At 52.7% G+C, this 17,208-nt stretch overlaps 1 protein-coding gene across 4 annotated transcripts in view; it reads left to right on the top strand.

Moving 5' to 3' along the window:
* ABR (ABR activator of RhoGEF and GTPase) overlaps positions 1-17,208 on the top strand; it is a 178,727-nt gene that overhangs the window by 124,447 nt on the left and 37,072 nt on the right. For all 4 annotated transcript variants that reach the window (XM_032617583.1, XM_032617584.1, XM_032617585.1 and 1 more), the window contains 10 exons: positions 1,841-1,893; positions 2,478-2,618; positions 4,274-4,395; positions 6,356-6,521; positions 9,976-10,098; positions 10,464-10,539; positions 10,880-10,984; positions 11,902-11,976; positions 14,728-14,825; positions 15,230-15,361. In XM_032617583.1, coding sequence (XP_032473474.1) covers positions 1,841-1,893; positions 2,478-2,618; positions 4,274-4,395; positions 6,356-6,521; positions 9,976-10,098; positions 10,464-10,539; positions 10,880-10,984; positions 11,902-11,976; positions 14,728-14,825; positions 15,230-15,361 — 1,091 coding nt within the window. The remainder of the gene's footprint in view (positions 1-1,840; positions 1,894-2,477; positions 2,619-4,273; positions 4,396-6,355; positions 6,522-9,975; positions 10,099-10,463; positions 10,540-10,879; positions 10,985-11,901; positions 11,977-14,727; positions 14,826-15,229; positions 15,362-17,208) is intronic.

Genomic DNA, 17,208 nt, shown 5'->3' with positions numbered 1-17,208 from the left:
GGCTGATGCATTAGGACTCATTCCACGGCCACAATCAAGTGGACTCTTGAGGTGACTATACGCATATTAATAACCCGTCTGAAACCCAATCCACCATTTGTGCAGACCTCTGAGCTTAGTCAGAAACCTCTTCCTCCTGGGACCTGACAGAGGGGCAGAGGGAGCTGACACTGTAGTATCAGCTTTCCCTGGACGGGAACTCAAGGGCCCACCCTGGCAGGTGTCTGCTGAGCTTGCACTTTCTCTGGGTCTCTGGGGTTCTCAGGGAGTGATTTTTTCCCCCCCTGCAGATGGGCTGAGCCACAGGTGGGTACCCTCGACAGCCTCAGAACTGGCCCCCTCCTGGGCTGGTAACTGGGCTGTACCCTCACTGTCCCAAGATACCCCAAGCCTGGTCCTGTCCATTCTAGCTCCCATAGCCCACGGGGAGGGGCTCTAGGAATTGCTCAATTAAGAAAGGGCTGCAAATAAATCATGGGAGATGTGTTTGCACAAAGCAGTGGTTTTCAACCATTATGACATATCAGAATCAGCACAGGAGATTTTTAAAAATGGTGATGCCTGGGTTCTGCCCATCAGAGCCTGCTGTTTAGTTGATGGGAGAGGGGGAAACAGGCATCTGAGTCTTTTAAGAGTCCTCTAGTGATTCTAACGGGCAGCCAGGCAAAGCCAACAGGTGAGGCTCGAGGCACACCACTGAGACTGCGTCTTCTCCGTAGCCAGCACATTATTCCCCAAAGTGTCCATTTAGCAACGCGCAGGGTATTTATATCTAGGGCTTTGGGGAACTCTCTGGTTTGGGGGCTGTCACCGCCTGGTCCCATGGGACACCCACTCTGGCGTCCTCCTCCCCAGACCAGCATCCTGCCTCTTACTGCTCCCACGGCAGGAAGACAAAGGTCATGACCTCGTGGACAGAGGTGTCCAGGTGCAGGACCGGAGCTGAACCCCCCAGGCTGGGAGGGGCAGGGCACAGCTGCTTGCAGGAGCCTTGTTTGGAAGTGTCAGTGGGCCAGCTGCCGCCGCCACCTGTCCCTGCTGAATCCCAGCAATCCTTATTTGGTGTCCTGGTCACCGAGGGGTGTGGCCAGTGGGGGCCCCGATGAGCTTGCATTTTCCCAGCCTCTTCAGGGCCTCTCATACTCGAAGCCCCACCTGAATTCCTTTAGGAAATCTTTGGCCCCCAGCTGCCACTAGCTTGAGAGCAGAGCCTTTCTGTGGAGGTTGGGTATGCCTCCTTGGCCCTCAGCCAGGAGGGGGTTGAGGGCATGGAGAGGGGTCTTCCTCATGGAGATGAGGTCAACCGTGTGGGTCAGAACGATGCATGCTGTTCCCAGCTGGCGGTGCCAGGCCTTGGACCAGAGGGATATGAGAATGATGGGGCAGAGGGACACCGCCCTCGTGGAAAAACAGTGTCTCCTTCCTGCATTCTGGGGTACCGGGTGTGACCCCCAGAGTCCTGGAGCTCTGGGGGATAAGGCTGTGTGATTCATCATGGAGGGTACAGAGGAGTATCTGTGTCTGCTTTGAGCCTGGTCAAGCCAGGACGGGCCTGGGGGATGCACAGCCCTCGAAGAAATCACATCTGGTGGGAGATGAGATGAGGAGGCAGGTGGGAGGGGACCCGGGCCACCAGAGCTGTGTGTCCCCCTTTTGGTGTTATCTGGCCTGTCTGGGGTGAAAATGGAGGTGTGGGTTACCATGGAACCCACTTTGGCCTTCTGTAAGCGGGTGTCCATGCAAGGGAGGGAGGCGGGTGGGGCATGAGGCTGCCCCCTAAGGTCTCAGGCTGCTCCCTGTATTTCATCTGACCTGTCTCCTTTCTCCCTGCCCCCAACAGCTCTGCTCTACAAGCCCATTGACCGAGTAACCAGGAGCACCCTTGTCCTACACGTGAGTGTGTACCCCCCTGAATGGCCTGAGAGGGCTTAAGAGTTGGATGGGAGACTGAACTCAGGGTGGGCGGGCACTGGAGTCGCTGAGAACAGCCCATCTGGGGAGTTGGGCAGAGGGTCGCTGGGCCCTGACTGCCCGCCTGGCCTGTGGTGACCGTGCTGATGGGTCCAGGGCCTAAAAGTAGCTTGGCTACTAAGCTTGATTTTGGGCCAAATGCTCCCCAGGGGGCAGGCACTTCCTGCCTCCCGATCCCTTGACTGATGGTCTCGAGTGTCCTTGGAGCAGCTGTGGGGTGAGTAGGGGAGTGTCTCTCCCAGCTGCTTGGTGACACGAGACTCCACCTGGTCTGTGCTACCCGGGGGAAGAGTAATGACTGCAGCAGGAATAAAGGGGCACCACTGCCCTCACCCCTGCTGCTCTGACCCTAATTTTTATTTCAGATTTTGCAGGCATGACCAAGTTAGAGGGTGGGTCCCTAGTGTCTCCCTCGGAATTCTTTCAGTGAGGATAGAGTTCTCCCCACTGTCTTCTCACTAAGCCCCAGAACCGCTCCCCGCAACTCACCACCCCATCCTTCCCAGGACCTGCTGAAGCACACACCTGTGGACCACCCAGACTACCCGCTGCTACAGGATGCCCTCCGCATCTCCCAGAACTTCCTGTCCAGCATCAATGAGGACATTGACCCCCGCCGGACTGCAGTCACAACCCCCAAGGGGGAGGTGAGCTCAGGACCCAGCATAGCCTAGCACCCAGATTGCCCGTCCCTGCTCTCCAGCCCTGCTCAGGCACCACTGCCCGATGCTCTGTGGCTCTCCAACCCTGATCTCTCATTCCCAGCCAAGGAGAGGCCTTCAGGTCCTGGACTGACAGCTTAAAGTCCAGCGTCTCATGAATCTTCACAATAGTCCACAGGAGCAGAAGAGGAAACGGGGCCCCGGAGAGTCTCTCCAGGTCTCCTGCATGAGGTCTCTCGGCTCTAAGTGTCGGAACTGGATTCTTTAGCTGGGGTTATCTGTCTGCAAGCCTCATGCGCTGACCCCAGACCAGGGCTCTGGCTATCTCGTTCTTGAATGCAGACAGCCCCCTCTGGGCAGTATGATGTCCTCAGAGTCCCCTGGAAGATAATGGCTCAGGCTGAGGGAGCTTGTGGAGTCAGGGAGAGATGACTGAGGCTGCCAGGTGGCTGGACTGTCCCAGGTGGGCGCCTAGGTGTGGCTAGCAGCTCCAGTTCCCTGGGGGCCCTTTTTGGTGGAAGGGTGGGGGCACCTCAGTGAGGGGAAGCAATGTGAAGAATCAAAGGGACAGTTACCTGCATGGGTCAGCAGCCTGGCCCACATACGGGGTTTCCTGTCCAAGAGAGGTAATTAAGTGGCGTTTAGGAGTGAAGGCTGGCTGGGTTTATGCTCCTTTTGTGACATTTACGAGCCTCCAGTGTCTCCTGGGGAGGGAAGTAATGAGGGACACGTTCTGGAGAGTGACTAATAGGGTACAGAGAGCTGTTGCTGGTGCAGCTCCCAGCCCTGGTTTGCAAACCCTGGAATGTCACCAGTTTGTTGGACTCTGCGGATGTCTGGAAGAGCTCCAGAGGCCCTGGAACATGACCAGTTTCAGATCATTTTAATTGTATACTTTCTAGGTGCTCACCTACATATTGCAACGTATATAGGTCACGTGGCACGTAATACGGGGAAGGCTGGGACAGATAGTGACAGCCCCACAGCAGCCTGCTGGCTCTGAGGGTGGCAGGGAGGAGGCTCTGGAAGTTATGCGTGGAGCAGAATGCTCTGGCCCAGCCAGAGCCCAGGTTAGAGATGGCTGCAGGTTCCCCAGGACACTGAGATGGCCCCACGGAGGGAAGTCCAGGGTCAGAGACAGTGTAAATGGGCCTGAGTGGTTCTGCAGGTCGAGGTTTAGCTGAAACTAGATCAACATCTTAGGCAGGGTTAGGGGGGTTTTATGGTGGGGGTGGCAGGGAGTGTTCATGACCCAGGGTGGGTCCATCCAGGTGTGAGCTGTTGAGAGCTGCAGGGAAGTGGAAAGCTACGGCTTGTTGACCACATCTTACATGCCAGGCACTGTGCTAACTGTTCTACATACACCATGATCCTACCTTGTGGGGCAAATATCATTATCCCCATTTTACAGTTTCTAAGACTGAGGCTTAGAGAAATCAAGGAAATTGCCCTCAAGATCACAGCCAGGAAGTGGCAGAGTCTGGATTTAAGCCCGTGTCCCTGACCCCAAAGCCAGTGCTCTTAACCACCAGACACTACGGTCCCTCCCTGGAGCCCCACCCTCACCCCCACAGCTGGATGGGTGCAGGCTGAGCCCTGGGCTGACTCCCAGGCGGGGGTGGGTGTACCATCTCCCTCAGACGCGGCAGCTGGTGAAGGACGGCTTCCTGGTGGAAGTGTCGGAGGGCTCCCGGAAGCTGCGGCATGTCTTCCTCTTCACAGACGTCCTACTGTGCGCCAAGCTAAAGAAGACATCGGCGGGGTGAGTGTGCAGGATGGGGGGCTGCAGTGCAGCTCGACCCTGCCCGCTGTGGAGCCCCTCAGCAACCGGGGGCCGTCTGCATTTTTTTTCCCCTTTTAAAAAACATATTAATTTTATTTTACTTCATAGCCTTTTTCTAAAAATAAATCATGGTTTTAATTGTAAAGATAACGCAACCAGATTACAGAAAAAACAAAAAACCAAAAAACCCGTCACCCACCTGAACGTAAGCATCGGTCTCCTGCTGCTGTATTTCCTTCCAGTTTTTTAAAATGTTCTTATGTTTTTTCGTATACTTGTAATCAGAGTGAATACCCAGTTTGGGGCTCTGCTTTTTCCATTTCACGTCATAAGCGTTTTCCCTGTTGCTGCCTAACCTTCATAATCATCATTTGACTTTCCTGCGTGATGTTACAAGTGGGTATATGTCATAATTTACTTAAGCATTCTCCTTTTATTAGCCATCACTAAATTTTTGCTAACTGCAATTCAGTGAATATTCATTAAATCTGCTGGTATCATTTATTGAGTGGTTATGCCATGCCAGGTGCCACGACAAATGCTTTGAATATATTATTTCTAATCTCCCCAGTGACTCCACAAAGTAGGTATTATTATCCCCATCTCACAGATGAGAGAAAAGGCTTAGAATAAAGTTAAATAAGTTGCCCGCACAACTGAAGTGGAGGAGATGGGATTTGAACCTTAATCTGACTTGAAAGCTTCTTTCCAGCTCCGTCACTATACCCAGTGATATGGGTGTCTCTGTGTCATGAGCAGAAAAGCTTATTCAGTATTCACTCCCACATCCTTCCACCTGTATTTCCTTATCATCTACGGGGTGCCAGGGGAGACAAGCCATACGCTCAGTGTTGCAGGGAGGTGCAAACCAAAGTCCTGGGGGAAGTGAGAGAAGGAGGGGTTATTATGAGTTTCAAAAGAAGGGATGACTCCCTGGAACTAGATGACATTTGAGATGATTCTAAAGCGGAGGTGACAGTCGTAAGTATGCGTACCTCTGCCTTAAGTCCTTTGCCCAAGGCAGACGTTACTAGTGGACCATGGCACCGTTTCTCGTTAGACTTGGATGTGGCCTTTTTTTTTTTTAAGGTACATTCTCAGAGATTACTTCTTTTTTACTCCTTACTTCCTTTTTACTCCTTTTTTTAAAAAATAAATTTATTTATTTATTTTTGGCTGCGTTGGGTCTTCATTGCTGTGTGCGGGCTCTCTCTAGTTGTGGCGAGTAGGGGCTACTCTTTGTTGTGGTGCGTGGGCTTCCCATTGCGGTGGCTTCTCTTGTTGCAGAGCACGGGCTCTAGGCACACGGGCTTCAGTAGCTGTGGCTCACGGGCTCTAGAGAGCAGACTCAGTAGTCGTGGCGCACGGGCTTAGTTGCTCCACGGCATGTGGGATCTTCCTGGACCAGGGCTCAAACCCGTGTCCCCTGCATTGGCAGGCGGATTCTTAACCACTGCGCCACCAGGGAAGTCCCTTGGATGTGGCTTTATAATCCTCAACTCAGTATCCCATGTGACCTCTATTGATAAAAGTTGGCATTCAAAATAGCATCTGTATTCTATCTCTAGCCTAGAAGATAATGAATATAAGCTAAGTATAGACAGGCTAGACGGGAAGGAAGAGTGTGGGATGGGGAACAGGAAGGCATGAGACCACTCTTGCTCATACCCTAGAGGTTTGGGCTGTTTAAGAACGTCAGTTGTTCTGGGCCAGAAGAATGACAGGCCCAAGGTCCAGAGCCCTTACTGCTGCCTGACCCTAGAACCCAACTCTCATTATTCCACGAGTGTTTCCTGATTAGGCTTCTCAAGGAGGAGGATCGTTCTTGCCTGTGATGAGTTCTTAGTAAATCCCTTTCAGGTAGTGTTTGGTTCCAGCAATTCAGGCCTGAAGATCCAAATTCCTCTCTGGCTCACATCTCCCTCTGATTTGTTTGCAGGAAGCACCAGCAATATGACTGCAAATGGTACATCCCCCTGGCTGACCTAGTGTTTCCATCCCCTGAGGAGTCTGAGGCCAGTCCCCAGGTGCACCCCTTCCCGGACCATGAGCTGGAGGACATGAAAATGAAGATCTCTGCCCTTAAGAGTGAAATCCAGAAGGAGGTAAGCAGAGCCTGGCCTCAGCTGGGGCAGTGAAGTAGGCCATTTTTATTGGGGTCCTTTGAACTGGGTGTGCCAGGGTGGTAGAGGGAGGGGAAGTGGTAAGGTTTGGGAGTCTGACAAGGGAGGCAGGATGTAAGAGTGGGAGGTCTTTATAGTCTTCAAGATACATTTATGTGCCCAGGGAAAGACTCTAACCATTAGCATGGAGCATATGGAGGGCGGGCCAAGGAATCAGTGCTCAGAATTCAGTGGGGTTAATTATGGGACGTTTCCTGGGGAACAGTGTATGCCAAACACTGCAGAATAGGAAAGCAAGAAAAGAAAAAGTCCTTCTTAAGGAAAAGCAAGATGTATGCAAGAGAAAGGACCTGGGAGGCCCCTCAGAAATGGACAGATCAAGTTGGCAAGTAAATAACAGAGGGAGCCTTGAATATCACTTGATCTAAAAATGCACAGAAGCTTGTGTCCTGACAGAGAACTGAGATTCTGTCAAACACACATGGAACATTCACAGACATTTATCATGTATTAGGCTGCATAGGAAATCTCAAATTGAAAAGAAAAAATGATAGTGTACTGGTCATGTTCACAAACTACAGTGCAGTAAAATTAGAAATTAACAGCTAGAATATAGTTAAATATATGCCTGGGAAGTTAAAACTTGCAAGATAAAGAGGAAATCAAAATGGAAACTGCAAACTGTTTAGACCTGCACGAAAATGAGAGCACTCCATATCAAAACCCATGGGATGTAGCCAAAGTGCTCTTTAGAGGACAATGGATAGCCTTAAATTCACGTATTTGAAAACAGTGGCTAGAGGAAAGCACCTTACAGGCAGAGCCTTACACATGAATGGAAGGAAGAGCGTGGAGGGGCTTGGTTGGTTGGCCTGGTCTCTCCTCTTCACCCATCCAGGCTCGGCCTTAGGCCTAACCTCACCTGATGACCCTTCCCTGATGTCTGCCCGCTACAGTCTGGGTTGGGTGCCCAGCTTCCTGGTTCCAGACGTTTACCTCTTTGCTTTGCTTTGTTGGTACTGAATGAAAATTGCACGCTCTGCTTTCTCTTTTCCCCACTAGAATTTCAGCTCTAGTGAGGGGGCTGTTTTCTCCAGTCCTATGCCCTAGTACTTAGCACGTAATAAATAGGTGCTTTGGGAACAGTTGTTGAGAAATACATGACCAAATGGCCTCTAAGGATTCTTTAAACCCAGACATCTCTCTTTGAACAGGGGAGAGGAAGACCATAGTAGTAACCCCAGGGATGTTTGGTTCAGGGGAATGTCCTAGGGCCGAGGGTCAGACTGCGGGTGCATCTGCCCAGAGGGAGCCCCCTGACAAGCACAGGTGTCCTCCTCCTGAAAAGCCAGGCTTACCCTGCCTCGGCGGAGCCTGTTTCCCCGTCGGGCTCTGTCCAGCATCCCCACTTCAGGGGCATCCTGCATGCATGTTTCTCACCCGGTCCTGGGAGCAGCAGGCTTTGTGCCCTCCGTCCTTCCCCGGGTGTGCAGACATGGCCTTCTGCTTAGTTGAATCCATGCTTACGCACCTCTCCTGGCTGCTGGCTGCAGGGTTGTGCCGGATGCCTCACAGACCTCCTCATCCTGTGGAGAATGAAGACATTCCTGTGTGTGACCACAGCACGCGACACAACACGATAAGAGTCACTGGAGAGGCACAGTGTTGTTCTCTGATCACAAAAGAAGCAGCAGTTTATTCTTTAATAATATTTTGTAAACACAATTTGTTTTCTAATTACCAGTGTAACGCTAGCTTATATAACAAGAAATGCTCACAATATCAAAGTGTATAGAGTGGAACTGATCATCATCACCCCACCCTTATCATCTTCTAGACTCTTCTATGCTTATACGTGTGTGTGTGTGTGTGTGTGTGTGTGTGTGTGTGTATTTTTTTTTTTGTTTGTTTTGTTTTTTTGTGTGTGTATTTTTTAATGAGATTAGACTACACGTGCTGTTTTGCAAGTTAATCTATCAGATCCTTTTTTTTTTTTTTTTTTTGCGGTACGCGGGCCTCTCACTGTTGTGGCCTCTCCCGTTGCGGAGCACAGGCTCCGGACACGCAGGCTCAGCGGCCATGGCTCACAGGCCCAGCCGCTCCGCGGCATGTGGGATCTTCCCGGACCGGGGCACGAACCTGTGTCCCCTGCATCGGCAGGCGGACTCTCAACCACTGCGCCACCGGGGAAGCCCTAGCAGATCCTTTGTAACAGCTGCATCCTCTTCTGTTGCTTGACTACATGACAACGTATTTGAGTCTTCAGCTTGTTTCTCGTTCTTTAATCTGCACTCATATTTCCCTCCGGTAGATTCCCTACAAGTGGGATGTCTGGGGCAGAGGGCTTGTGCATTTCATTACCAGATTTACCTCTGAAAACTTTGCATCCGATCGTGTTCTCCCCAGCATTGTGTCACAGTCACTGTTCCCCCACACTGTCACAGCACCAGCTGTGAGCAGTTGTCACAATTTTGCCAGTCTAGTGGGTAAAAAAAAGTGCTTCAGAGATGCATTCTAACCGTGGAGCTTGAGGACGGCGTTGGAACAGAGATATGAAACACGATAGCAGTTAATAAAAGGAAAGGGATCCTTTATAAAATATAAACTTGAAAAACTGGAGAAGGGAACACTGGCTGAGAGGGGGAACGGCTTGTTAGAGAACAGGGATAATAATAGTGTGATGCTGGGGTGGAGGGTGCAGGGGGCGTGTGACGGGACATCGGCTGGGCGTGGAAGCTGGAACCCAGCCAGGGGAGGCCCCGTGTGCCAGGCCAGAGGTGGGGTCTTTATGCTGAAAGGTGTCTGCAGTTTTTAAGCAGGATGTCTCAGTGGTACCCGGGATCTAATTTATGGAGATGAATGAGTGACAACTCAGAGATGCTGATGCCACTGGAAGATTTTTATTACTTATGTTTATTTTATTACTTACAGTTTCCAAGAGAAAGGGGCGTGCCACATGGGAGAGCACCAGGTTTGGTCAAGAGGCAGAAGGAGCGTGGGGAGTGCGTGGCCCAGAGCCTGGATTGTGTTTTCCACAGGAAACAACTTAGGACTGGCTAGTTTGAATAAGGCAGCAGGCTCTGGGCTAGAGTAGTGGTGTCTAGTTGCCCTGGGTTATCTAGGGCAGAGGAAATGTTGGATTGTGTGTGAGTTCGTTAAAGGAGATGGTTAGAGGTGTGGACTCAAGATCGATTGGTCTGCACACGAGAGATGCACTCACAGAGGAGTCATTTACTAGCTTAGGACTTAGCATGTCCTGGGAGGAGCAGTTTTCTCTGTGGCTGGCTAGGCCCCCCAAGACATCAAATCATCATAAAATATAGAAAAGGGAAAAAAAAAATGATGAATACACAGGGGAATGTTGTACGTAGAGCTACTGGGTGAGAAGTGGAGTCTGAGTGTGAAGAGAACCGTCTGTGTCCTCTGTCCCCCGCAGAAAGCCAACAAAGGACAGAGCCGGGCCATCGAGCGCCTGAAAAAGAAGATGTTTGAGAATGAGTTCTTGCTGCTGCTCAATTCCCCCACAATCCCATTTCGGATCCACAATCGGAATGGAAAGGTCAGAAGGGTGGGGATGGAACAGAGACAGTTCCCTTCCTCGGTCCAGGGCTGCCCACTCTCTATAGCTCCTGGCCCTGACCCGTGGGAATCAGGGACTCAGGCCCCCAATTCCCAAGGAGGCTGCCATGGCTCCAGCCCTGGACTCCCTCTCCCTGCTGATGGGGAGCCAGTGCCCTCTGCTGGCCATCACTGGCACTGCCACTCCTGTCACCAGGCTTCCTAGGAGGAAGGCCTTCCTCCTAGCTGCCCTTCTCCAAGCGTAGGGGTACCTGGGTAAAGGAGCTTCACTGTGGGCCCCAGGATCCAGAAATGTCCTTGGCCTGACTCTGGTCATCCTACTGAATTCTCTTCTCCTTTCTCCAGAGCTACCTGTTCCTACTGTCCTCAGACTATGAGAGGTCAGAGTGGAGAGAAGCAATTCAGAAACTACAGAAGAAAGGTAAAACCCTGCCCCAACTACGCTACCCTGATGGTGATTTGCTTAAGGCATACGATGAATTAGCAATAGGACTGACCCAAAGCCCAGGGCTGTCCAGCTCTCTGTCTCTTGCTCTTGTTGTCTCGTACACACATTCGTGAACCTCTCTAGTTAGACCCTCCAATTCTTACCCCTCCAGCAGCACCCGTGACTATTCCCAGCTGAATGTCTACTCTCTCTCCCTGCCAGTGACCCACTCTGCCCCTAGAGCTCAGCTTTTTTCCTGCAGTAGCCCCCAAGGAAGAGCAGTAGGTCCTAGTGGACCTGTGGTGACATTACCCTCTCTCGTCTCCTCCTGCAGATCTCCAGGCCTTTGTCCTGAGCTCAGTGGAGCTCCAGGTGCTCACGGGATCCTGTTTCAAACTTAGGACTGTACACAACATTCCTGTCACCAGCAATAAAGACGGTAAGATCTGGAACCCAAGGTTACTCAAATCAGCAGGTCCAAGCCCCCGGGGCGTTACTGGGGCCTTGCACAAAGACCTAGCTAGACACTCAGCTACAAATAGCTGATCTCTGCTCCGCTGGGCTGGGAAGACTCAGTTGCCAGGTACACAGAGAGTTTGAATAGGGGTTCTCTGCTGAGTCTCCAGACAGCCCCAACTACTCCCTGGCCACCTCTGGCTGGAGAGAAGATCTGGCGCCCTGGTGCACTGGGATTCTGTTGTTAATATGTTCCTGAGGTCGTCAGTTCACGGAAGCCAGTTCATGGAGCAGGGTGGTGGCGGAGGGGAAGGGTAGGTGGATGAGAGTAGTGTATGAGAAATACGGCTAAAAGTTTCCAGGGATCAGATCTTAGAAGGCCTTGAATGCCAAACAAGGGAGTATGTTGTTCAAGCTGAGGAGCCTGTGGGAGGTTCTGGAGTAAGGGAGGGGTTTGAAAGCAAGCTCTCCTCCACAGTGGGGGTCATCTGCCCTGTATGTCCCAAAGCGGAAGCAGAGCTGGACCTTCTCTTTGCTTGGCACAGAGTTACTTAATATTGGTTAATTCCAAATTTGGAAGGCTAAGCTGAGTCGGGCAGCCAGGGGTTAGGCAGGATTCATGGGGGAGGGAAAGTGCCCCGCGGGAAATGGGACGAAGTCCCTGGCCCAGGAGGAAGGTGTGGACTGCCACCCAGGCTGAGTGGAGGGAGAAAGGAGCATCGGCCCACATTCCAGGAAGCAGTGGACTGTGGAAGCTTCTTCATCTGGCCACCAGGTGGTGCTGTCGGACCAAGGCACAGACTGTCTCCCGCCCTTTCTGCATCCAACCAGCCTGGGGTGAGGAGGGGAAGAAGCAGGCTTCTCATCACCCCCTTCCCTGGGGGCTTTTCTCTCTTGCAGACGACGAGTCTCCAGGACTCTATGGCTTCCTCCATGTCATCGTCCACTCTGCCAAGGGGTTTAAACAGTCAGCCAGTAAGTACCCCTGACCACCAGCCCCAGGAAGAGGCTGGGTGGGCCATTGTTTATCCTTTCACAGAAAGTCCCTGTGGACCCATTGCATAGGGCTTCCCACTGCTCACCTGCTCTGCTCTTGTCTGCCCAGGCTGGGGCCCTGCCAGCTCCTTTGAGATGTGGGGCATTCCCGCAAAGGCCAGGAACCAGCTCCTCTTGGCGGAGGATCATCCCTGCCCTTTGTCTCCAAGGTCTGCACTTCCCCAAGCCCTTCCCCACCCCCAGGTATCAGAAATACGGGGCTCCAATCCCACATCTGCCGATTACAAGCTGTGTGACCTTGGGCAAGTCACTTAACCTCTCTGAGCCTCAGCTTCTTTTTCCATAAAAGGCAATCATGCTTGTTAATGCAGACCTAAGAGCAGGCTTAAATATGACCTGTATGTGTAGTGCCAGCACACTGCCACACACACTTCTTTTTCCTTCTAAATCACCATCTACTACATCAGTGCAGTTCTTAGTATTTCACAAAATACAGTTCCATTTTTATCTAATTTTTCTCCCTGTAGGAATTTGTGAGTCAGTTAGACAGCTAATAGTTTCTCCCCATTTGCCAGATGAGAAAACTGAGTCACAGAGAGATAAAAGGACTTAACATCACGTAGGATCAGAAACCCAGGGTTCCTGACTCCTCTCATTCCCTCTTTTGCCCTCTGGTGGATGAGATCTGCCCTTTGCCTCTCTCCCTGCAGAGCACCACAGAGAGGTTTATGCCATTGGCTCGCAAACAGTCATTTACTAAACATTCACTGTGAAGCCTGAATTCCTGCAGTAAATCTGCCTCCCCTCTCTGTGTTCCCATCACCCCAGGGCAGCACCTGTCAATGCTGTTTTGTCACTTAAAATTTGCCTCTTCGGGCTTTCCTGGTGGCGCAGTGGTTGAGAGTCCACCTGCCGATGCAGGGGACACGGGTTCGTGCCCTGGTCCGGGAAGATCCCACACACCGCGGAGCGGCTGGGCCCATGAGCCATGGCCACGGAGCCTGCGTGTCCGGAGCCTGTGCTCCGCAACGGGAGAGGCCACAGCAGTGAGAGGCCCGCGTACCGCAAAAATATAAAAATAAAATAAAAATAAATTGCCTCTTCTGCTATGAGTTCACAGAGAGCAGAAACCACATCTCCTTAATCCTTGGATGAACAGGAGCTCAGAAATGCTGAACAAAGTAGTTTATTTCCAGACACCTACTGTGTGCCTCGGTCCCTTACTAGATGCTGGAGAAAATGCAAACGTGGCCAGCAAGTGGGTAGTGCTTGACACGTTCAAAGCATTTTCAGGTGCGTTATCTGCTCTGATTCTCCTGGCATCCCTCTGAGGTCACTGATGCCATTCCCACTTGGCACACAAAGAGGCTGAGGCCCAGCAGGCTCCAGGGACTTTCCCAGGTGGCCCAGTAGGGCACACAGGTCGTGGCATCAAATCCATGTCTTCTGACACTGAAGCCCACGTTTTTGACTCTAGAGCAGCCCTTCTCTCAATATGGCCAGGACCACCACTCTCATCACTCCAGGCTGTGCTGGTGGTACATGCGACAGCTTCCAGGACCCTCCCCACACCCACACAATCCCCTGGCGAGGGGGTGGCCCAGGAATATTCCTGGTCAGTCAGCTCCTTGGGGCTGTGACACACACCCAAGTCTGCAGCCCACTGAGCTGGACCAGGGCCCTCCCATCTCCTGGTGCCCAGATGTCTCATGCTTACTGTCTCTCTGCGTCCTTTTGGCTGGGATGGGCCTCAGGGAGCAGGCCCATTGGGGTGGGGCATCCCACTCCCCCAGAGCAGGGGTTTTACCTCTCATACTGGGTCAGGGTGTTCAGACATGGGGTGAGGTGCTGCTACAGGGTCTCCCCTCACCTCCAGACAGTCCTCACCTTCTCCTTCTACCGGCCCCCTGACCCACTCAGACATTCATTCTGACTCGGGGAGTTAAGCCTTGTGAATCTTCAGCCATGGCTTCTTGTCATAGTAAACTCGTTACATTAGGCCTAGGGTGCAGGCACCGTCGTCATTCCTGACTTAGAGATGAGGGCAGTAAGGCACAGAGGTAGTTGGTTTGTGCAGAGCTGGGATTTGACCTGGACAGTCTGACTGCAAAGCCCTTCCTTTTATCCCAGGAACTATCCCCTGGCCCCTGACAAAGGGTTCACTCATAGCAGAATCAATTAAGGGGCACTTCACGCCCCTCCATCTCTCAGCCACCCAGACGCGTCTCTGCTCTGATGGAGGCCAGGGTGCGTCAGGCCTTCCACATTATTCGCCTGTTCACCTGCGCTCACAGCCTGCTGTGCTCGGATACCCGGTTACATCTAGTCTCTGTCACACCCAGTTAGAGGCAACTCAGGGATGGCTGTACCCACTCTCCCCTCTGTAGGAAAGCCCTTCTGATGGAGGATGGCCCAGCTGGGCAGCTCCTGAGGCCTGGGAGGGGCGCTTATGTCCATCCTCTGACCTCTGCCCCGGCCTCATGCTTCACACTGCAGAGGATTGGCTGTAGTACCCCAAAGCCACCCTCCAACACACACCATTACCCTGAGAAACAGCCTTGGCACCACCCATGGAGGGAAAGACTGCCAGGGCCTGAGCCCGGGAGGGAGTGTGTGGATTTGCAGACCGCCCATGGGGATGCTGGGGGGACCGATGAGTGATCCCCCTTTCCCTCCCGGCTTCCTGAGCCTCGGGCCTCACTCGGTGTGTCTCTGCCTGTCCCCCCACAGACCTGTACTGTACCCTGGAGGTGGATTCCTTTGGCTACTTTGTCAGCAAAGCCAAAACCAGGGTGTTCCGGGACACAACAGAGCCCAAGTGGGACGAGGTGAGTGGAGGGGCTGGTGTCCCCGTGGGGACCCCTGGGCTTGTCCCCCACCGTGCCCATCCCACTCCTGGTGCTCATGTTCTATTGGCTGGTTCAGGACAGCCAAGCCTGCTGTTGGGCCAGGTCTGTCCCTGTGACCCCTCTGCCCCCACTTCCCTGCTCATCTGGCTCTGATCTTGGGTTTGTATCTAGACACGGCGTTACAGTTCAAGCCCTAAACTCCACGTCCTCAGTGATTTGGAGGCCTCTGGATCTCCAGAGAATGAGGATGCTGCGCCAGGCCTCACTATGTGGTCCTCACAGGCCCACCTCACCCCGTCTCACCCTTGCAATGGTGGGGTGAGAAGCCACTGGGAAGCCAGCTCAGCTTTGGAGGTTCAGGACCCTGTCCCATCTTCCCCCAGGAGTTCGAGATTGAGCTGGAGGGGTCTCAGTCCCTGAGGATCCTGTGCTACGAGAAGTGCTATGACAAGACTAAGGTCAACAAGGACAACAATGAGATCGTGGACAAGATCATGGGCAAAGGGCAGATCCAGGTGAGAGGCAGGTACAGCCAGGGCACCAGGGCAAGGCTCAGGGAGCTGTCAGGAGGTGGTGCCAGTGGGGAAGGCGTCCTTCTCCTCCACCTTCTTGGTCAGGGTGATGAGCCTTTTGTGACTTGGGTTCAAAGCTGTTCTGAGAAGCGTTCCCCGAGGTGGTTATTCTCCCCTGCTGGAGATGGTGTCTTATTCTAGCCCCAGAAGCCCACATGTGCCTGGTTCCTTGGGCTTCCACATCTGGTGCCAGTGGATCATCCACACTCCTGCAGGACGGACAGTATGGATGACAGCTACCTTTGTTTTCACATCCCATCTTTAGCCTACTAGTGGCTTTTTCCAGGAACACTGTGTTAAGAAGGATTCCGAGGCTGTATCCGTGAGAGCTGTGTTGGATTAGCCCTGTCTCCCATGGGAGGAGCGAGACCCCAAGCATTGGCCACTGGACCGGAAGGGCTTAGGATCCAGCTGAGTTGCTGGGGGCTGGTCTCTGACCTGTTGCTAGGGTTGCTGGGCTTACTCACCTGTGCTAGGAGTTCATTGGCTTAGGGTGGGTCCTGTGGTATGAGCAGGGGCAGGGTGAGAGTATAAATGCCTCAGCTACGTTTTTCGGTGCCTTACCAATGTACAGAGGGAAAAGGGCTTTGTTTGCAGCCTGTGTCTTTGGAAGTTCTGCCAGTTTTGAAGATGGCTGCTATTCACTTACCTGTCAAGGGGATGCAGGCTTGGAGGGGTGCCATTCAGTGTGGAGCTATCCACACTCCGTCTGGCACCTTGTATGGCCTCGTGCTTTTGACACAAGTAGCCTGCTTTGGGTGTGGATTCTCTGACCGTGCAATCAAAGGAAATGGTAACTGACACCCTGCCGTTGAGCCGTGGGCCTTGGGTACTCTCGGTTTCTTTTTAATTAATTATGTTTTTTAAACGTCTTTCTTGGAGTATAATTGCTTCACGATGATGTGTTGGTTTCTGCCTTATAACAAAGTGAACCAGCTGTACGTATACATGTAGGCTTCTTAACAATTGCCCCGGATGCGATCTGGGTGCGGGGAGCAGAATGGTGCTTTGTCGCAGGAAGCATTTGTTCTCTGATGCACTGTTGAGGCTGCAGAGTTTGGTACCTGACTCTTGGCTGTGTGTCCTTGGTGGCAGTGTCCCCTTGGGGACTTGCGTGCGCCCCCAACCCCCTCCCCCCGACCCTGTCTCAGGCTCCTGTGTTTGAACAAGGGAGATGGCACCATTCAGCGGGGGCCCAGCCATCTGCCTCATGTCACCCCATGTTCCTGAGCACATCCCTTCTTAATGCTGGGGACCTGCACCTCACTCTTCAGTACTGTTGCCAGGGAGATAGTGCTGCCAGGCAACCGTGAACCGGTCCTTCATTATTTAGGAAATGGGAGCTGATGAGAGTGAGCTCTAGATTCAGTCCCGGGAAGCTACTTCCTGCAGGGATGAGGATGGGGGCCCCATCTGCACATCCCCGGCCCGTCCAGCCCCGGGAGATACCCAGCCAAGAAGCGTGACCGGTGGCCACGCCCCCGGGTCATTTAGTGGCTGCAGGATGGAAGAGTTTAAAAGGGCGTCCTGGGCAGCCAGCTCAGTAAGCACCGTGGGCGCCAACCCCCCAGCACCCGGATTCCAGGGCTCGAAGGCATTGTCCCCACCTGGACTTGCAGCCCTGTTGCTTCCCTCCTTCTCACCGCTGTCAGCTGCACGGGCCCCAGGGGAAACACACCATAAATCATTACATCTTGGAGACAGGAGCAGATGGAGGCGGTGGGGGAAGGGGAGGAAGCCAGGTTATGTTTGGCAAAGCAGAAAGCACAGTCTGGTAAGGAAAATGTTTC

The sequence above is a fragment of the Phocoena sinus genome, chromosome 20 (genome assembly GCF_008692025.1).
Source record: "Phocoena sinus isolate mPhoSin1 chromosome 20, mPhoSin1.pri, whole genome shotgun sequence".
In the NCBI taxonomy this organism is placed as follows: domain Eukaryota; kingdom Metazoa; phylum Chordata; class Mammalia; order Artiodactyla; family Phocoenidae; genus Phocoena; species Phocoena sinus.
This window is presented reverse-complemented; position numbering and strand designations above follow the sequence as displayed.